This window comes from Triturus cristatus, chromosome 11, assembly GCF_964204655.1.
Source record: "Triturus cristatus chromosome 11, aTriCri1.1, whole genome shotgun sequence".
Classification (NCBI taxonomy): Eukaryota; Metazoa; Chordata; class Amphibia; order Caudata; family Salamandridae; genus Triturus; species Triturus cristatus.
In genome coordinates, this window is record NC_140594.1 from 154,124,760 (window position 1) to 154,147,069 (window position 22,310).

Here is a 22,310-nt window from a genome sequence, read left to right on the forward strand (position 1 = left end):
TCCGTGATAGCCTGATTAAGTCGATTGATCAATATTTTCTTGAGAATGAGGGGTCGGTGTTGTCCTCAGTGTCCCTGTGGGAAGCTTTTAAAGCAGTGCTCCGCGGGCATGCCCTGTCCCAGATTGTGGAGGCTAAGAGGGTTAAGAGGGAGGCGGTGGTGACGCTGGAGACTGAAATATCGGGGCTGGAGGCAGCCTTGGAGGCGGGTGTCACTCCGGATGGGCTGCATGCCCTCAGCCTGAAGCAGTTTGAATATAAGTCTCTTGTTACTGACGCTGCCAAGACCATGTATAGGGAGCAGCAGGGTAGGTTGTATGATGCTGGAGACAAGGCGGGTAAGCTGATTGCCTGGTTGGACAAGGAGAGAGTGAATCGTGTGGTCCCGGAGCTTTGGGCTTCGGATGGAGTGTGTGTGACTGAACCTGGTGAGATTGTGCAGTGCTTTGCTGACCACCTCCGGGCTGTGTACTCCCCGGTGTCTGATAGAGATGAGGACGACTCTCGTCTTCTGCTGCGGGATATTGCCCTGCCCGGCTTATCCGTCGAGGACCGCGAGCTGATGGATGCCCCTTTGTCTGTCGACGAGATTGCTACTGCGATTCGCTCCCTTCGCTCGGGCAAGGCTATGGGCCCCAACGGCCTGCCGATTGAACTGTATAAATTACGCCCGGATAAAATCGCGCCTTTCCTCCGTCATATGTTTCAGGAGTCGCTCGAGAGGGGTTCCCTTCCCGACGACCAGCGTCTGGCTACTATAGTGGTGATTCCCAAGGATGGTAAGCCACGTGACCGCTGTGCCTCATATAGGCCTATTTCCCTACTAAATGCCGAACCCAAAATCCTTGCTAAGGTCCTCGCTAATCGCTTGCTGAGCGTTATATGTGACTTGATACATCCGGATCAATGCGGCTTCATCCCTCATCGTAATACCGCTCTCAACTTACGGCGTCTGCACGGCGTCCTCGCTAGGGCGGAGTACTTCTCTGAACCGGCCATATTGGTTTCCTTAGACGCCACGATGGCCTTTGATACCATTGAGTGGCCATTCCTTTGGGCCGTCTTGGCGAAGTTTGGCTTTGGGGAGGGATTCCTTAGCTGGGTGAAGCTTCTTTATGCTGGACCAATGGCTCAGGTCGTTGTCAATGGGCGGGTTTCTCGGCCTTTCGCTCTCGGGAGGGGAACTAGGCAGGGGTGCCCGTTGTCCCCGCTGCTCTTTGCTCTCGCCTTGGAACCGCTCGCTGCCTGGCTCCGTTGGGAGCCCTCGATTAGGGGGCTCCGGTGGGCCCCGGGCTTCGAGGATCGGGTCTCATTGTATGCGGATGATATTCTCTTGTATCTCACCTCGCCGCGGAAGTCGCTCAATGTTCTCTTTGATGTCCTTACTTCCTTCGGGAAAAATTCGGGTCTGATAATTAATTGGTCCAAATCTTGTGTGTATCCTATCTCTGGTGGCCTTCCTCTCTTGCCGCCTCGGCTTCCGCTCCAAATATCTCAGTCCGGCTTTAAATACCTGGGGGTGTACGTTTCGTTGGATCCGGCGGTCCGCTATGAGCAGAATCTCCTGTCTCCACTCCGGCGTTTGAGGGCGGATACGGCTCGGTGGTGTAAGCTGCCCTTGTCTCCACTTGGTCGCGCGGCGCTGTTTAAAATGATATCCCTTCCCAGATTTCTTTATGCGCTCCAGAACTCCTTCGATGTCATTCCGGCGGCCTACTTTAGGGAAGTGGAGAGTTTGCAGAGGAGACTGGTTTGGGACGGGCGAGCGCGTATCGCTTTGGCAAAGCTGACTCTCCCCTGGTATGACGGGGGCATCGCGCTTCCTGATATTAGACGGTATTATTGGGCCTCCCAGCTGTCTGCCATTAACCATGCTACGTACGCTCCTGGTTTGAACCCGGCATATGAGATGGATAAATTCCTGCTTCCCGGCGGTAACTATAACAGAGCGCTTTACTCTCGATCCGCTGGTAGGACCCTTACGGGCCCTACTAGGATTGCGGTACGTGTGTGGCAGGCGGCGAACGTAGCGATGGGCTGGAGTGAGCGTTTAACGTGTGCCACTCCTTTATTCGCCTCAGAAAGCTTGGGAAGCCTCTGGACAACGAAAGGCTTCGAGCGCTGGGACACGATCGGCATCAGCAGAGTGGGGGACCTATGGGTTAAAGGTGCAGTTAAATCCTTCGCGGCGCTCCAGAGCGAGCACGAGCTTAGTGAAAGAGAGTTCTTCCGTTATGCGCAGGTTCGGCACGCCCTGCTCTCGGTCTTTGGGGAGGGGACCACGGTCCCTTCTTCTTCGCCTCTCGAGGACCGCATACTCGATGGTCACGTCCCCGACAGTACTATCTCCTTGATTTACAAAAAACTGATAAATAATCGGGCTGACCTCTTGGTGCGTCTTCGGGAGGCATGGACGGGAGATGGGGTGGAGTTGGACGACGAGGACTGGCAGACTGCACTGTCATCCCCTAAGGAGGTGGCCATCCCGGCCCGTCTCCGTCTGGTCCAGCTTAAGATTCTCCATCGTGTTTATGTGACGGGCCCCCGCTTGGTCTCGATGGGGTTCTCTGACGACGGACTCAGTAAGCGTGGCTGCGGGCTCAGTGCCACCTTTCTCCACATTCTATGGGAATGCCGGGAGGTGGCGGAATATTGGCGCCAGGTGCATGATGTTATGAGACGAGTCACCGGGGTCGCTCTGCTGCCGGAGGTGCGTCGCTGTGTTCTGAATGTATGGGAGCCCAATGACTATAATGCGGCTCAGGCTCGGTGGGCGGCCTTGGGGAACATGATCGCAAAGAGAGATATAGCGCAGCTTTGGGGTTCCCAACGGCCTCCCACCGTGTCCGTATGGAAGGAGAACATGGACTGGTGCATGTTCAGGGAGAAAACTGTGTATGTGGCTCGTGGTAAACCGGGGGCATGGGGTAGAGTTTGGGGGCAGTGGAACGCGTATCGCGGGTCTATCTGTGCTCCCCCCTGGGGGATACGTCTGGGGTTGCCTCGTCCCCCTGATCCTTGAGGGTTCCTTGCTTATCTCGTACTTCGGAGTACAGATTTGGTTCTCCCGTGGCCCCCCCCTCCCTCTCAGGCCTCCTTTTATTGACCGCCCTCGGGTGGTCGGGTGTGGACTCCCCCGGCTGTGGTTCGACGCCCATTTCAAGTCGTTTCGCCTTGCTTTTTGTTTTTCTTTATTTTTGTTGTTATTTATATTAAAAGTGTGTATCCTGACTTCCCTTATGTGCAGTCTGATCTACTGTAATATAGCGGAGCCCCTGTGGGCCAGTCATTGTTTTTTGATCTGCTTGACCACTTTAACTACTAGCGGCCGGCCCTGGCGGTTGTAGGCCCGTGCTTGTAACATTTTCTCTGCACAATAAAAAAAAAATTCAAAAAAAAAAAAAAAATCGTACCAACTGTGAAAACGTAATTGTTTACCTGTTTTAGATAGATGTCCCAGTACTGAGCCTAGGAGCCCAGCACTGGATTACAAAAGTAACGAGAACGTACTTTACCCGTAACTTGAATTTTCTTCCATAGGAAACCATTGACTGTTTTTCTGTGAAATTTCTTCTAAGTGTGGATTTTGGAAACATTTAAATATTCCTTAAAAATCGCCTGTATAACTTAAACACAGTTTCTCAACTGCTTACAGGTGGTACAGTAGTGCTGGATCTAGGATCCAACACTGACCTAGAAAAAGTAACCATAACCCCACTTACCTGCTAAGTGAATTTCCTTCCATAGGATAACATTGGTAATTTGATCAGCAAAAGTTTCTAAGTGTCAACTTTTAAAATAGCAAAATATTGCTTAAAAATCACAACAGTAACTAAAACGAATTTACTCACTTGTTTCCAAGAACTGTCCCAGGACTGAATCTAGGATCCAGTCCTGGATTTAGAAAAGTAATCCTGAAAGTAATTAATTGCATATAACTTAAAATTCCCATTGAGCTCAATGTATTATTGTGATTCAAATTGTGTTGCCTATTGCAATAAACTGTAACTATTACCTGCAAAAGTCAATTGCCTATTGCAAAGTATTTAACTAAAGCATCTCATTCTGAGAAAGTATATTTTGATACCGATTGTTGGTTCTAAAATAAAACAACAATATCTTTTTTATGCAAAAAAAAAAAAAAAAAAAAAAAAAAAAAAAAGGACGACTTCACCTACCCACCATCATGTAGAGTACGCTTGAGGCTGGTCATCGGAATGTTCAGCATCTTGTGGATGGGTTTTCAGGGGGACGTCTACAACCTGGAGAAGGAACACAGAACTATGAAGCTGAAGAAAGAAACTAAGAACAGAGGTCTATGTTTAACATGTTACAAGATTGCGGGAGCTGGAGCAACCGGATGAATTTTCTGGTCCTCTACTAATGTCCAAGATCTACTCTGTGCAGTCAAGATTCAGTATTTTACAACATGTATGGTTAAACAGTGCTTCTCAATATTAGACAGGCAGGCTTTGCCTGGACACTTTCCACCTTTTAAATAAAAATTGCAGTCCTAGGTAGATGATATTTGCATATTAAATTAGTGTATATCACCTCTAGAAGCTAGGCCAATCAGAAGCTTTTGTGGTGTTGGGGGGTACGTAGGTTGTTTTGCCGTAGGCACCCTTCATAATCATCCAGTTTGAGCTCAGGAAATTTGCGGAAGGTTTTTAAGTCCTGAACATCCCCCTGTAGTTGTGTGACATCCCCCGCTTGGCTTGTCGTGGCGATTTCTAGTTGTTTGACTTTCCCATTGATTTTGGTGAGGTCTGAACAAATGAGGTTCACCTCAATTGAGATGGAGTCTATGTTATGTTCCAAGGAGGTCTTTACCCTCGTTATAGCTTCCATTACATCTTTCAATGTCAGCTCCTGGCTCTCCCCTCCCGGGTTTTCTGCGGATTTGCCTCTGGCGTGGAGCTCCTGCATCGCATCTTTTGTGAGGGTGTAGCGATCTAGTTTGTTTGTTTGCATAGTTTTGGAGCCCTTTGCCCCCATTACTTTGCTCTTGTCCATGTTTGCTTCTTCGGATGTCTAGGGCACTGCAGCTCAGGTAGTTTCACTGTTTGACCCCAGCGGTGGGTTGCTCGGCGTGGGACCGTACCCATATCTCTGGTTGTCACGCTCCAGACAGACTGTAAGGGGGGAAGTCGGTGGCTCTCTCAAACGGTGGATAGCCCTGTTCACAGCCCTTCACTGTATGTTGTCATGCGTGTTTACTGTGATGCAGTTAGCCCTCTCGCTCGCACCCCCCCACAATGTCTGCCTCCGGGCTACTCAAATCTGTCTGTTTCCCCAATTTGTTCCACAGAGCCCCTCGGTGGTCGCAGGCTTCGTCGCAGAGTGCCTCCACTGTGGGGGGAGGTCAATCTCCTTTCCTCCACCGCTATGGCACGCAGGAAAACCCAGGGAGTAAATAGGGGGGGGGGGGGGGGCTTTGGTGTTTTCAGACCCTCTTCACCGCCTCCCTGGGTGTCCCCCACAGGCCCGGATACCGTCTCAGTTCTTCACAGGCCTTTCTCTCACCGCATTCGGCCTGGCGCTGGCCAGGCATCACTCGTGGCGTACTCCGATTCCAATCAGTCAGCCTACGCAGTGTGTCGCTGGCTCTGGCGATATCAACGCCTCGCGTTTTTGCCAGGACCCGGGGCCTGCAGTTGATTTGGGCCACACCTTCTCACCTCTTCCGCAGCACCAGCTGGTACTTTAGTCCCTGGCTCAGGCGCCATCACAGGCCCCAGACGAACGGGACCTGTAACTCTGGCCGCAAGCTATCTCTGAACTCAGGAGGTTTTGGTAACAGCTCCGCTCGCCTTCCGATTAATTTTCCTCTTCCTAGGGATCGGATTATTGGGTCGAATAGATTAGGGGGAGACAGTATCGACGGAGCCGATAGATTAGGCGGCCATCCCGCTTCGTTGCTTAGCCATGCCCCCTTTGGCCACATTTGATTGCGTCAAGTACTCTTTCTCAGTCGGCAGTTAGATGAGTGCCGGATGCTATATGCTCAGTGTGATTACGTTTACTTTTCATGCTGTGGGTGTTGTTTTCAGGAAGCTTTGGGGGCTACAGTGGTTAATGTAGCTGGTGAGATGCACAGGGATATTGCCAAGACCATCACCAGCTGAACTAAGAATGAGCAGGTGAGATGGTGGACTGACCAGGAGCAAATGAGTGTCATGATTGATGCCCCACATTAACCTTCTCAAATTGGTTTTGAGAAGAGGTGTGAAACTCCGAACTGCCTGAACCTATGCGCCTTAAGAAGCAGGAGAGGATGGCAATATGCAGTGAGTGGGAGCGCTGCTCGGAAGCAGGCTCTGTGTTAAATGTATTGTATTGGAACATTTATATAGTGCTAACAACCCCTATGTGGGGCGCTGAAATGCTTGCCTACATAGGTTGCACCCTACACCATGTGGGTTTGTGTTTAGAAGCGTGTTGTATTTGTTTAGATCCTATGTGAGAAGTGTTTCTATGTCATGCATGATGGCCTTGAGGTGCTGTCATCGTGTTCTAGAACGCAGCGTTTACCAGTGTGTTGAATGAAAAGGTGTGAGAGTGGGGTTAGTTTATGATTTCCAGTAAGCTGGCAGCTTTCAGTAGCTCTGCAGGTCCTTCTTATGACCAGCTGGTAATTTCACTATCTTGCCCATTCGGAGATATTTTGTTTAAAGTTTATGATCCAGTTTATGATCCTGAGCAGGTGTAGTCATCTTGAACTCTTTGGACCTAGTTCACAAACTTCATTTTGTAGTATGTAAAGTAGTATTACAGTTATACTACTCTCTTACAAGAAAATGCGATTCATAAATCAAGTTCAAGTCTCCTCTGCCACCTCACCTATCTTTTGTATGGGGAGATCCTCAAACAGCTAAGTTTACTACATACGGCCAGCATACGATGTCGGACGGGACTGGAGGTCGTACGACTTCGTTTGGGAACTGGAACCGAATGACCTCCTGTCGTTGCTTCCAGCCCAGCAAGTAGGATGCAATCCTATTCTTTACAATGGGAGCATGCATTCCGAATGGAATGCATGCTCTCATTGCAAAGAGCAGAGGTGCAGTTCTCCCTGCACCCCGTGGCAGGCATCTCAAAGTGCCTGCCACCGGGTGCAGGGATCAACAGGGGGGCACCTATGGTGCCCCCTAGGCCGCCATTTGGAGCCCTTGCACCCAAAGGGGGGGCCACAAAGTAGGATTCCCACATCCTTTCTGTGTCTTCCATCGAAATCCCTCAGCCAGAAAGACCCGTCCGAGGGATTGATGGAGGATTTCCACATGGCAGCTTTTGCAAATCTCTTGGCTGTTGCGATAGTTTTCTCTAATGATGGATTTTTCATGCAAAGCAGTTTTTCTTGAGATTGTATAGTCTGTTGATCATTTGATCCCTGATAAGCTCATCTCTTAGATCCTTTAAGTTGCAATTGACTGCAAGTTTCCGTAAGTTGGATACATATTGTTCTATGGATTCATTCTGCTTCTGGGCACGAGAGAAACATTTGTGTCTTTCCACAACTATGCTAATTTTTTTTCCAAACTTTTCTTCTAGAGCTATGTCATAGACATCAACGTCGTTAGCATCACCACTTTCATCTGTTTGCTCTACTATTGCATTCATTTAATCCATTTCAGGCAACTTTTTCAATACATTTCTGCCTTCTTGACCTAAAGAAGGTTTTAAAATGGCTAACTTCCTTTTGGAAACATAATCACCACCACCTATGGCTTCTAAATAAGTCTCAAATGCTTCTTTCCATTCCTCCCATGGAATGTCTGGTTGTCCTGTATTTTGTAGGAATGATGAAGGAGCAGTGATAGTAGTTTGGGACGTCATGTTGAATGGAGGTAGTGGTGGTAATAATAATAGTAAGCTTTAAATGGTGAATTGCTTAAAAATTCCACTAGGGGTTGTGCTTGTATCACTATTGTTCAAGTTGTTCACAATGCTTGACTGATTATTTTATTCTTTTCTTTTAATAAAAATAGCCAAAAACAGAAAATGTGGAATATTAGATCGGTGACTGACTCAACCCTAATAGGAATGTCAAACACATTAGCGTATGTATTTTAAAGTAGAAAACGATGTCGGACGATTTAATTGCTTTCCCAAGTTAAAATGGATGCACGCACGTTGTGCGTGAAACGTAAACAAGCTTGTATGCGGAAGGTGATGCGTCATAAAGAAAGCAGAAGCTTGAGGAGAAGAAGGCTCACGAGCGAAGCTCGCAGCGGACTTACACGCGCATATTAGTGCGGAGCGCGGGGGCGTTGACTAACGGTAAGCTTCAAAGAGAACATATGCTGAAAATCATTAAAATGTAACTCGGGTGTCATATGTTTGACACCTCGCAGTTACTCACCGAGTATGGTGGTTGTGTATTCAAGGGCTGTACAATGAAGCGTCGATCTCAGCAAGTTGGATGCAGTAACGATTTTTCACGTTTTTAGATGATCCCCCGTCGCTTAAGAGATGATCCCAAGCTCGTCGCCAATTTTGCAAAGACGAGTCTTACCAGGAAGCTTCAAATAGATTTCATTCAGTATACAGGAAGCCCTTGATGTTCTGCATGCCGCTCTTCATACAACTGCCCCCGTGTCCCTCCACCTACCAGAATCCCCCCCCCCGTCATACCGTTGCTAGGCAGGCATAGACATTCTGATAGTTACCACTAAGAATCTTTAGAAATCTGAATATAACAGCAGCCAGGCTCTCCGAGCCCGTCAGAGGCCATTCGGAAATCCGGTTCAGATTCCTTTCCGACCGACCCCATCAAAACGGATCTGTCGGAAAGAAATCCGAACGGGGCATTTTGATGTGGTCGGGACGGCTCCAAACGATGGCCGGAGCTTTTTCCGACCGCATCGGAACCAGCCCCTTAGTAGTAAATATCATAGGGACCATGGGGAGTGGCTGGAAAAGAGGGCATCCTTACTACTTAAAGGAATGCACCCACCAAAAGAAGAGAAATCCCCTTGCTATTCACAAACTGCACTTTTGAAGTTACTACAGCCAATAAATACCCAAATAGTTGTAGATGTACTCCAACTCAGAATTGGAAAAATTCCAGCAACACATATGGCTAATCACTGGTACTTCAACACCCTCAGACAGAAAATAATGGAGGTAGAGACTTAAAATAAAACCCCATAGGAAACATTGTTAAATGAAATTATGTAAACTAGTTAAAATATAAATACATTTAATTTAACGTTAAAAGTTTTTTTTTTTTTAAACAAAATCTTTTCTATTTTAAAATATCTTAATAACCTTTTTTGAATTAAAAAAATTAATGTAACATTAACAACGGACACCAATTAGTAATCAGGGAATGGCCTATAAAAAGGTGCACCCACAGAACGGCAGTGTCTCTGCAACTTCATCAGTACCAGTACTAAAACTGATCCTGTTGACCTGTCCTGCTTTCCTGCCTCGACTGCTTAGGTATTTAGACCTTGCACTGACCATGTTTCAGTTCCTGCCTTACTCTACTTCCTATTTTAGGAGGGTTCCCTTAGTTCTTATTTGTCCTTACTTATACCGCTTGCCTGCCGCCTGAAATTTTGACTCATTCCACTTCTAAGGTTACATCTATCTTCAGTCAGCTAAGTGATACAAAAACATAGAGGATGTTGGATTCTACTTATGTGTGCGGCTGGGGCTGATCGAATATACAAACTTATTTTTAATTAGCAGATAGAGATAGAGATAGAGAAATATTAAGAAAACATAATTTGCCAGAAATTTAATTTAGGGATTTTAGCTTCAGAATTTCACTTTTAAAATATGAGGGAGCTATTTTGTGCAGCAAATTATTTTTACAATCTTTTGTTCGAAATTAATTTCTCTAATGTGATAGTTTCATTTGTAGCAAATTGGTCATCTTTGTTTACGAATAATTTTTTTTTCTTTTCTTTTGACATTTTCTATGGACAGAATTAAAGTCACATAATCATTCCTGTGCCATGTTACACTAACATGAATCCAAATTTGGAAAACACAGCGCCTAACAATGTGGAAGTACAAGGATCAGAACCAATCCTCTTGGTGATAGGAGTGTGGGCTTTGAGCACTAAATGTGATGTTGAAACATGTAGTGGCCCTGAAAGCACACCTAAACATGCATGCGTGCGTGCAACAAATCCTAGGGCCTGCTCATGGGTCACTGTTATTTGCACAACAGTGTTTGTTTAACTAATGCACACTCCAGCCAGGCTAGCAAGTTACTGAAATAGAAAAGAGTTAAGAGGAGGAAGGTGGCGAACAGAAAACCGCGCTATGCAGACTGTAAATTGGATCTACAGTTTAAAAACTTCCAATACTCACAAGTAATGAAAGGTACCTTCCCCAGGTGATATTACAGGGCTGAGGAAATGTCATACTTTCGGGAAACGAGCTAGTTAGTCACAGGCACACACATGAAAATCAGAAATGAGCATTTTGCTGCAGATCAGTGCGGGTTGTGAGGGAAGGAAGGTTATGGCCAGGTTTGAGACCAAGGCTCAGCTGAAATAGGTAAATGATAGATCAGTTCATTATAGACAGTCTTTACTACAAGCATCCAACACTGTTTGGATCACACAACTAGGATTCAGATCTCCACACTTATCAAAACACCAAGACTGTGCACCACACTTCCAGTCTTACCTACCTACTGAAGCTAGACGAAACCAGTTCGCCATCATGCACACATGTCTCCAGAGGTATACTCTGTCAAAGGGTGGATGAATTAATGTCACTGTAGCACTCCACACCTACATACACCCTAGAAACATACATATAAATCTGGCATCAATATAACAAAACCTCACATGTATAAAATCTCACAAGACATTGACCTGGACTGCGATGCATATATGGGACCCGCTGACCTTTAACTGAGCAATGGACAACGACCCTCACAATAGAAGAGTAGAAGAGTCCTTCGGCAAGCACACCCACACAAAACACACCACAAACAACTTCCTCAATCCAAATCATTTTACTTTCAGCTTGACTCAGACAAATCAGTTTTAAACTAAACTGGACAAAATGTTCCGCAACTCACACACAACCAGACGGCAGCGATCAGCAAATGAAATTAAATGTGGCATTAATAAAGCGCGAACTGTCGCTCCCAAAGGAGCCTCCTGGCGCTATACAGATGACGAGCTTAATAGTAGAGAGTGAGGACCTAGATAAGGGCAAGATTCACACAAACACAATCAAATGATGGCTTCACGAATCCTGAACATAAGGGGTACGTATGGAAAGCCCTGCTGTATCACAAGGATGGCTGAAAGGGCTATGGGAATGCCAACAACACAACATGTTTGGTACGTGTATTGCGCAGCGCGACCATGCTCCGTCACTGGGATTCCCAAAGGCTACAGTGCACTGCAAAGAAGGAATGAGGAGCCGGAGAGTTCGCCAGTGACACTCATTCATATAGGATAGGCATCATTCAATCATCTGCCCCTTTAGGTCCTGTTTAGGAGTGCAGAGGAACTCCATGAGGGAATCCTGGCCAGTACGAACTATCCTGCCCATCTGGAGTTTCCTCAGGGAGTGAAGTACTGCGCAGACCCAGTTTTATCGGGTGGAATTCCGCTTGTTATTCGCAGTTCCATCTTGAGATGTAAATGTGTGGGGGGAGGGGACGAGAGGGCTGAAATGTAGCAAAGGAGGGGGGGAGAGTAGAAAAAGTCGGAGAGGGAATGGGAAGTCGAGTCATGCAAGAGAAAAGGGGCGACAAGGACTGGGTGTTGGGGCGTGGCTGCTATTGCAGTCACAGCCTCATGCAATTTGACCTGACGGATTTTCCAGCCATGACTGGCTCATAAGTGGGAGCTTAGTGCAAGAAATATTCGTCCACAGCCTGCACATCACACCGACTGCCACTCCTCATCATGTGTGTGGGGATTTCACCTCTGATTTTCTTGATGTACAGGCTCAGCATAGGGTTTCGGCTTAATCAATCAATTAAATGACACTCAACTAAATTCGATTTCAACCTCTCACTTTCATGAAGTACGTTTAGGCACGCGGGTGTGCACTTAGCTCGATCTACGTAAGTTTGATAAAAAAGCATTACAAATGACAGTTCTCTATTACATGCTCACATTTTTCTCTAAATGGAAATTCCATGGTTGATAAATTCAACTTTAGGTTGCTAAAACTGATTATTTTTTTTTTGCTTATTTTTCCTACGGAGGGTCACACATATCCGCTCTTTTCTGCTCCACACTTTACATTTCTCATCCATCATCCTACGCGCTCTGTAACCCTGTCTCTCCTTTTTCATTATGGGGCTTGGGGTGAAATGTGAGAATAGGGAGGAAGAATGGACGATACAAGAATGGGCCAACCCTCCTCTTCCTCATCACTCTGACTTGCCTACCTTTCCACCGTCTCCTCGGTGCTGTCTTTTTCCCCATCGTGGTCTTTTTCTTGTTCTCTGGAATCCAGCTAATATTCCACATCCCTCCCTCCATTCATTCTGTGTGTCTTTTTTCGTCATCATTGCCCTCCTCCCCGAACATCATGGTCTGCCCCGCCTTCCTCCTTGCAGTGCTCTACACATCTTGACCCTCTACTTCATCTGTTCTGCTCTACCCTCCTCTGCTCCCTGTTGTTTGGTCTTATTTACTCCCCTCAGTATTGCCTTTGCTTCCAACTAACAGCAGTTTACTCCTAACCTAGTCACCCCTATTCTGTTTGTTTATTAGTTCCCATGCCACCGCTCTACCCTGAGGTCTTCTCTTGCACCACCCTCACTTCTATTGCTCTGTGCACCGTTCTCCTCATCTTTTTCTTTGTTGCAATCATCTTCTGCCCTTCCCCCGCCATTGCTTCATACAACTTTATTTGCAGCGCTAAAGGAAGAGGCACACCAATGTTTTATAGCATATCCTGTATTCCTCCTCTAGGATGTATTTTTATAAAAATCTAATTTAAACTCCAAAACCTATTATTTATGAAATGTATTCACTTTTTAACTTTTTGTACATAAAAGATGGGGGGGAAAAACAGAGTGAACCTGGCTCCGTCTTTTTTTTTTTTTTTTAACTTTTGTGGAGTTCTCCTACTTCTCTACTTGACAACATGACTTTTCATCAGGGTTGCCTTTTGTGAACTTGCCATTTGCCAAGCTTGCGTTCCACTGTATGCCCATAATTCAATTGAGCTGGCCGAAGTAGAAGTCAATGATTCCAAGAAGTCGACCTGAAAATATTAAGATGCATTTCATGTTTGAAGGTCTATTACGGGTGGTGTATCAGGCTCAGAAAAGTATAAATTACAAATAAACCACATTGTTACCACTGTTGAGCTCTGTGATGCACATATGACCCACAACGCACCAGGTTACTGCTGCTGCTGTTGTGGAGACTCGAGCAGGAGCCAGCAGGGAGCAAGGCGCTCAGCTCCAGATCAGCAACCATCTGTCGAGACTCCGCCAGCAGACGCTGTAGCTTACCAGTTGGTGAACACGACTTCTAGAACGAGAAAAACATAGATTATTAGTTTACCCCATATATCATTCTCCCCTTTTTAAGGTATTAGACTTTTCATGAAAGTAGTTTACCAGCTTTTGCAACTCCTTGAAAAATGTCTTGCTCCACAGTCTTAGTCGACTGGTAACGCCCTATGCTTTAATACATATTGGTCTAGTTTGTCGGGTGAGCCTCACAGGGTCTTTCCTCATAGGCATGCCGTATAGGCCTCCAAGACAACTGCCCCCTTGCCAAACTGAGAAAGAGCTCTATGGATAACCCACAAAGACCTCCATTACCAGTTATGTGCAATTTCTGATTCAGCCAGTAACTATGTGTCCAGTGGATTTGGAAACTGTATGAAATATAGAAATACCAACTACAAACATGTCACCAGCGGCGTCAGGCAGGCCCCTGCGGTGCAAGAGGAGCCACCAAACCGCCAGGGGCGCCGCAGTCCTTCTGGTGGCCCCCATTCAACCGAAGACCAATGAAAATCTGTGAGATTTGGGAGACTCTGGCGTTTTCATCATATTCTGCAGGGGGGGTATGGGGGCAATCATTTTGTGTTACGCCACAGAACAAGTCACAGCTTTTGAAAACTATGCAGTGCATTTCAGTTCCAACCATTACCCTACAACTGACTCCAAGAAAGGTGTGCATATTTTTCAAATGCTTTTCTTAGCAATTGAGTTAGTGTTTTGAACAGAAATTGAAAAAGCAATTGTAAATCCCATTAGGCATATTCAATGACCGTTTTTTTCTACAAAAATCTCCTTGGTACAGACTATGGACGCCTCCTGCTAAATACACTTTAGCCAATGCTTACTTTGTAAAATAAATAAATAAAAAAAAAATAATTTCCAAGGCAGAACTATTTCTCAGGTGCCCACTGCAACCTGCAGAACTAACTGACCGCTACCAAATGAGTACAAAGACAACCTACTAACCATCACGCGCCTAAAAGTGTAAACATTTGGATTATTCCAGGGTGCCCAAATACGTAAGCATGCCTGGAATGTGCTGGTATTATTATTTTTTAATGGTATATTGAAATTTTAAACAACCTTCTAAAGTTTTCAGCTCAAAAGAAAATACGTTTCTTACCTATAACTGTAGTTCTCCAGTATTGGCATCTTTCATAGATTCACATGCTTGAATCATTACTCGTTGGCAAAGTGGGAGTCACACAGTATAATTGGAAAGCAGTGCAAAATGATACATATAGCCTATAATGGCTAGAAACTATTCACTTTAGTAATTTATCCACATCTATCCACATCATTTATTAAGAACTAAACTTTTGGCCAATAGTACCCTCTAGAACACTTCCCACAGAAGCTTCACTCTCTTCACTCTATTAAAGATTCCAATGCTGGAGAACTACAGTTAAAGATAAGTAACTTATGTTCTTCTCCAGTATTGGATCTTTCGCATGCTTGAATCAGAGTAGCTAGCAGTTATAACACATGCACAATCATAATTACGATGACACACTTGCGTATGGTGGGTAACAGAATAGGCCAAGGCTCACCTTATTGGAATAGCCAATGCAACACTACTTGTCCGACAGCTGCATCACTCTGTACGGAGGACTTCTGCTCCTCCATGTTGCCACTCGGCATATTTCCTCAATAGGTACACAAGCAAAAAGAGCAGTAGTTGTAGAGACAGCTCTGGTAGAGTGCACTCTTACTTTGTCCATAAAAGGTCTTCAAGCGTTACTGTGACAAAGATGGATAGCCTCTGCAATTCATCGAGTTATACTCAGTTTTGAAACTGGAAAAACCCTGCGTTACCATATGTGACTAGCAGCTGATCTGATTTTCTGAATTGTCCAGTGAACATAACATTTGCTGCATCTTTTAACATCCAAAGTATAGGATAGTTCAGCAGTACTATGTGGATTCAGGAAGAATGTCTTGAGGACAATTGATTCGTTTACATTTAAATCTGTTGGGACCTTAGGTATACATTTGGGATTGGTTTTAAGACTGATACTATTATTTTTTAACTGCATAAATGATTCTTGAATTGTAAAAGCCTGAATTTCACTAACTCTTCTTGCTCATATCAGAGCATATAAAAGTGCCATTTTCCATGTTAAAAATGTCATATCTGCTTCGTGAATGGGCTCAAATGGAGCATTCATCAGATGCACAAGTACTTTATTGAGTTCCCAAGATGGAGGAGGTTTACTTATTGGTAGAAAGACTCTGAAAAGGCCTTTAACTAATTGTTTGATTGCTTTGCTAGACCATAGGACAGGTAAACCTGTCTATCTTCTAAATCTTGAGATTGCTGCTAAGTGCACTTTAATTAAAGTATGTGCCAACCCTGATTTTGCTAAAAGCAGCAGATAGGGCCGAATTTGCTCCGGTGGTGCTGAAATAGGATACACTTCTGATATTTGGCACCATAAACAGAAATGCTTCCATTTCCGCTTGTATGTCCTAATGTTAGTTTTCGTTCTCGCTTTTTCAAGAATTTCTCTACAATCTTGAGGGATACTCAGGTTTGCGAACTGTTGGAGCCGGCCTCGGGGCGTGGTCCTGTTCCCCCTCGCTAAGCCGCACGAGGTCCCATGCACCTCGGGGCTCCTCCATTTTGGATTATACGTCACTCCACGTGACCACCTACGTGACCCCGCTCCACCCGGCCTCTGTTCCAGCGAGGCCCGACATCGAGGCGCCAACCCCTGGCCCAGGGGATACCACGTGAACCCTTCCCACTCCCGGCGGAGGGCAGTATCGATGGGACCCCCAACCGTCCTTCCACACCTAGGTGCGATCGCCCCACAGCTCTCTGGGGCCTGGCGCCTCTCCTGCTGGGCGTCTGGCCGCTCCCTACTCGGCCTCTCCGCCCCCTCCGGGTGCAAGGGTCCGGACATCAAAGGGCTCCAGTCCTATATCTGGGGCGACCCGACAACAGGACAGTAGTTGTATCCTGGAGTCAAGAGCCCTGCTGATCGGATCGCGGCTGACCCTACGGATGAAGACTCATCCTGAACCTACACTCTGAGCCCTGCTGACGACGTCGCGGCTCCACCGTGCTTAAAGACCTTCACGAACCTTTGGGGTCCTGCTGACGCTGTCGCGGCCCGACCTTGTTGAACCTTACCACCAGAGCCCAGCTGACCTCGTCGCGGCTCGACCGAAGCGGACCTACCACCGGAGCCCTGCTGACTGTGTCGCGGCTCGACCCAAGCGGAACTACCACCCGAGCCCTGCAGACGCCGTCGCGGCTCCCCACGTCCGAGCCGCTCGGAGACCAGCACTCAAGGCCTGGCGCAGAGCCCTCCCGTACCTGGTTGGTACTAAGACTGTCCCGCTACCCTATCCCTCTAAAAGACATTGAGACTCTTACTGGATCCCTCGATCCCCCTGTAAATATTGAACGTACTACTGCTGATAAAGAACCAAGTCAAGCAACTGATATTGAGTCCTGTGTGGTGGTATTACTGGGCCTAGTACGATCATAGGAGAAAGACCTCCCCGAGGGGGCTTCTCAGCGGCGCTCGGCTATAACCTTGCGGTAGGAAGGTACCCCGGAATAGTCTCCCCGACTCCCCGGTGGTCCTCCCTCCAACATTTGATGGCCAGCGACGGGATCCGAGCCAGACGCAATCGTACAGGCAAGTAACGCACCCACTACCTAACCAGACGGAAAAAGAAAAGGGAACCATGGACGGCCAAGAGGCAACCGTGGCCGCAGCCTTCCAGCCGGAAAGGTTGGAAGAATACACTCACAAAGAACTGAAACAATTCTGCAAGGACAAAGGGATCCCAACCACAGGATTGGGCACCAAGGAAGAAATGCAGAAAGCCCTGAAAGCCTGGGCAGAACCCGAGACCACTCCACCCCGAGCCGAAGGGACCTCGGCCCGGGACGGAAACCTGCCGACCCCAACCCCGACAGATGGGGGGCGAAACGTCCCAGAAACCAGCCTTTCCCACGAAGAAATTCGAGAACGGGAGAGGGTCCGGACACACGAAATGGACCTCGCCCGACTCCGGCTGGACGGTGAGCTCCTACTGGCGGAGAAGAAAATAGCCTTGGAGCAACTACGGCTGCAAGAGGAAATCGAGGAAAAGAAACGGCATCGGGAACTAGAGGAGAGACGGCTAACCCTCGAGCACGAGAGGAGCCTCAAGGAACTTGAACTAAAATCTAAAACGGGGGAGACCAGCACCCCCGGAGCCCGGGACGCTCTGCCACTGACCGAGCCAAAGGTTCATATCCCCAAGGATGTCGTCAAGGAGTACTATAAAAATGACGACATCCAGCAATGGTTCCGAGCATACGAAGTAGCCATGACCTCCCATCGGGTACCCCGGAAGGATTGGGGTGGCGGCCTATGGGGGAGGTTCCTCAGCGAGGGCCGAGATACCCTGCTGCAACTCCCCGACGCGGTGATGACATCATGCGACCACATGAAAGAAGCCCTACTCACACGCTATGGACTATCAGCCGAGATGTACCGGCAGCGCTTCCGGGACTGCAAGAAGCTCCCCAGTACCACGTGGGTCGAATATGTGGACTTCTTCAGCCGAGCCTTTGAAGGATGGATAAAAGGGAGCAAGGTCACCTCATACAATGAACTGTTCGACCTCATTGTCTGGGAGCACCTCGCCAACAACTGCTTTGTTGAACTAAGGCAACACCTCCTGGACAGTAAACTGACCGAGCCCCGGAAGCTCGCCGCCGAAGCAGACCGATGGGTCAACACCCGGGTCCCCCGGAATCCCGTGGGGGACTACCAACGGAGTACCACGGGTCCTTCCCGCCAGCGAGGCGGAGGAGGGGGGTCCCACCGCAGTCGAGAATTCCCGGTCGGGCCGCCCAGAAGCCCGCCACGAGGCCAAGCCACCAACCACCCGTCCCCGACCCTGGGCCGAAGGGGGACCCCTATCGCACGGCCTGGACCACGACCGACAGTGACCTGCTTCGGCTGCCAGCAGACCGGCCACTATGCGAGCGACCCGGCCTGCCCCGTGAACCGACGGAACGGGACCGCTGGGCCTCCTCCCCGGCAAATAGCCGCCGCAGCCCTGGGGGAGGGAGAAGACGAGGAGGAAAACCACGACGGCGGGTCCCCCGAGTGGGAACCAGCTGCCATGTCGCTTGTATGCCTGGGCTCCTGAGAAATGGTGCCCCGAGCTGCCATCCCGAGCAACACCCAGAAGTACCAGCAGTGGGTTACCATCAATGGACGACGGGCCGAAGCCCTCCGGGACACTGGGGCCAGTGTGACCGCTGTCCGCTGCCACCTGGTGACACCCGAACAGATCCTGCCACATGTCCTATGCCCTGTCCGGACCGCGGACAACACCGAGAGCATGTGCCAGATGGCCAGGATCCCCTTCGAGTGGGGAGGAGTGTCCGGCACCCTAAAAGTAACTGTCCGCGACGACGCCCCAGTGGACTGCCACCTGGGGAATGACCTAGAGAGCTCCCCCTGGGCCCAGGTGGAACGCCGAGAGCATCTGGGGATGCTAGGACTGCCCGAGTGGGCCTGCGCCACCACCTGGTCCATGACCGCCCAACCAGCCGCTGCCACGGCCCCCGACAAGCCGACGGGCCCCGAACTACCACCCTCCTCCGGCACGGAGGAACCTGACGAGGAAGCCGGGCCGTCCGAACTTTCTCCCGACGAGGCCGCCTCCCTCAGCGAGATCCCCGAGCTGGCCCAGTGGCGCCACGACGGGGGCCCCACCCGCGAACAATTCCAGCAAGAGCAGAAGGCCTGCCCGTCCCTCGAGGGGGCCCGACAGCAGGCGGCCGCCCAGGCCGCGGGGGACCCCACGGGAACCCACTGGGTCTATTGGGACAATGACTTATTGTATAGCGAGCAGAAAGTCGCCGAACTAGGGGCCGGCCGGGTGCTGGTGGTCCCCCTCCGATTTCGAGAGTTCCTCCTGAACCTGGCGCATGACGTGCCCCTCGCCGGACACCTCGGGCGGGACAAAACTTACAGCCGCCTAGTGACTCATTTCTATTGGCCCCGAATGAGAAGAGACGTGGACCATCACTGCCGGTCCTGCCCGACCTGCCAGGCTAGCGGGAAGACTGGTGGTCGACTGAAAGTCCCCCTACAACCATTTCCAGCCGTCCACACCCCGTTCGAACGAGTGGGGATCGACATCGTGGGGCCCCTCGACCCCCGAACCGCCCTGGGACAGTGCTTCATCCTAGTACTGGTCGACCACGCCACCCGATACCCCGAGGCCATCCCACTCCGCACCGTGACAGCTCCAGTGGTGGGCCGGGCACTGATGGGCATCTTCTCCAGGGTGGGGTTCCCCCGAGAAGTGGTGAGTGACAGGGGTACGAACTTTATTTCAAAGTACATGAGATCCCTCTGGCAACAATGTGGGGTCACCTACAAATTCACCACCCCTTACCACCCCCAGGGGAACGGACTGGTCGAGCGGTTCAACAGAACCCTGAAGGGGATGATCAAGGGCCTGGAAGAGCCCCTGAGGAGGAGATGGGATGTCCTGCTGCCCTGCCTCCTGTTCGCCTATCGGGAGGTACCACAGAAATCCCTGGGCTTCAGCCCCTTCGAACTATTGTATGGGCTCCCCGTCCGAGGGCCCCTCAGCCTGGTCAAGGAGGGTTGGGAGGCGCAAGTCCAAGATGCCCCTCCCGACGTCTACCGGTACCTCCTGACCCTGCGGAACCAGACTCGGAAGTTCCAGGCCCTGGCAGAAGCCAACCTCGAAGCCAGCCAAGAAGACATGAAACGCTGGTATGACGAAAATGCCTCAACCATCGAGTTCGAGCCGGGCCAGCAAGTCTGTGTCATGTCACCCGTGGACCCCTGCGCCCTGCAGGACAAGTGGACCGGGCCCTTCAAGGTAGTTGAGAGGAAGAGCCCCGTCACGTACCTGGTCGACATGGAGTCCCCGAGGAACCCCCTCCGGGTCCTGCACGCCAACCGGCTCAAGCCCCACTTTGCCCGAACTGAACTAAGCCTGCTGCTGGCTACCGACGATGGGGGCGAAAGTGACTCCGAGCCCCTACCAGACCTCCTGGGGTCCTCGGGCCAAGACGGCTCCTTGGAGGGCGTCCGCCTCTCCGCCACCCTGACACCAGAACAGCGCCATGACTGCCAGAAGCTGCTGCACCCCTTCGCTGCCCTCTTCTCTCTCACGCCCGGGGTGACCCCCTGGTGCGTCCACGACGTGGATACTGGGGACAGCCCCCCTGTGTGACACCACGCTTACAGAGTACCTGACCGAGTCCGAGCCTGCATACAGACCGAGGTCTCCAAGATGCTCGCCTTCGGAGTCATCGAGCCATCAGACAGCCCGTGGGCCAGCCCGGTAGTCTTGGTGCCAAAGGCCGCCGCCCCCGGCACTGCCCCGGAACTCAGATTTTGTGTCGACTACCGGGGCCTGAACGCAGTCACCAAGACCGATGCCCACCCCTTGCCACGAGCAGACGAGCTGATCGATCGCTTAGGGGCCGCCCGCTACCTAAGCACCTTTGATCTCACCGCTGGGTACTGGCAGATCAAGCTCACTCCCGGCGCCCAGGAACGATCCGCCTTTTCCACCCCCGATGGGCACTACCACTTTCGGGTAATGCCCTTCGGTATGAAGAACGCACCAGCGACCTTTCAGCGGCTAGTGAACAAGGTCCTGGCCGGACTAGAAGCCTTCAGCGCGGCCTACATCGACGACATTGCAGTCTTCAGCAAACACTGGGCCGCGCACCTAGGACACCTCGGGGAAGTCCTGGCCGCTCTCCAAAGAGCGGGGCTCACAATTAAGGCCAGTAAATGCCAGATCGGTCAAGGATCTGTGACCTACCTGGGTCACCAGGTGGGGAGTGGCCAGGTGGCGCCCCTCCAGTTAAAGGTCGACGCCATCCAGGCGTGGGAGCCCCCCGCAACCCAAACCGCTGTCCGGGCCTTCTTAGGCCTCACAGGCTACTACCGACGATTCATTAAGGATTATGGCAGCATTGTGGGCCCCCTTACGGAGCTCACTTCCAAGAAACAGCCCAAGGCGGTGCACTGGACGCCCCGCTGTCAGACCGCTTTTGAGGCCCTCAAGGCGGCCATGTGCGCTGCCCCTGTGCTACAGGCCCCTGACTACAGCAAGGAATTTGTAGTCCAGACCGATGCCTCGGAGTACGGGGTCGGGGCGGTCCTCTCCCAGATGGACGCCGAGGGCCTCGACCGACCTGTGGCCTTTATCAGCCGCCGACTGCTGCCACGAGAACAGAGGTGGAGCACCATCGAGCGGGAGGCCTTCGCCATGGTATGGGCTCTCAAGAAGCTCCGGCCCTACCTTTTCGGCACCCACTTCAGGGTCCAAACTGACCACCGGCCATTGCGGTGGCTCATGCAAATGCGGGGCGAGAACCCCAAGTTGTTGCGATGGTCCATCTCGCTGCAAGGGATGGACTTCACCGTGGAGCACCGGCCCGGCAACGACCACGCCAATGCTGACGGCCTGTCCAGATTCTTCCGCCTCGGCGAGGAGAACCCCCAAGGAGATGGGTGACTCTCCCTGCCTTCAGCTGGGGGGGGACGCGTGTTGGAGCCGGCCTCGTGGCGTGGTCCTGTTCCCCCTCGCTAAGCCGCACTAGGTCCCATGCACCTCGGGGCTCCTCCATTTTGGATTATACGTCACTCCACGTGACCACCTACGTGACCCCGCTCCACCCGGCCTCTGTTCCAGCGAGGCCCGACATCGAGGTGCCAACCCCTGGCCCAGGGGATACCACGTGAACCCTTCCCACTCCCGGCGGAGGGCAGTATCGATGGGACCCCCAACCGTCCTTCCACACCTAGGTGCGATCGCCCCACAGCTCTCTGGGGCCTG

At 50.2% G+C, this 22,310-nt stretch overlaps 1 protein-coding gene across 5 annotated transcripts in view; it reads right to left on the minus strand.

The window, feature by feature from the left end:
* The window catches only part of CCDC62 (coiled-coil domain containing 62), a 139,341-nt gene that overhangs the window by 20,379 nt on the left and 96,652 nt on the right, over positions 1–22,310 (minus strand). For 2 of the 5 annotated variants that reach the window (XM_085633600.1, XM_085633598.1), the window contains exons 11-12: positions 13,342–13,476; positions 4,181–4,260 (exon numbers count right to left, since the gene is read on the minus strand). In XM_085633600.1, coding sequence (XP_085489726.1) covers positions 4,183–4,260; positions 13,342–13,476 — 213 coding nt within the window. In that variant the 3' untranslated portion in view covers positions 4,181–4,182. Of the gene's footprint in view, positions 1–4,176; positions 4,261–13,341; positions 13,477–22,310 lie in introns of all 5 variants that reach the window. The other 3 variants (XM_085633602.1, XM_085633601.1, XM_085633599.1) reach the window with 2 other exon arrangements.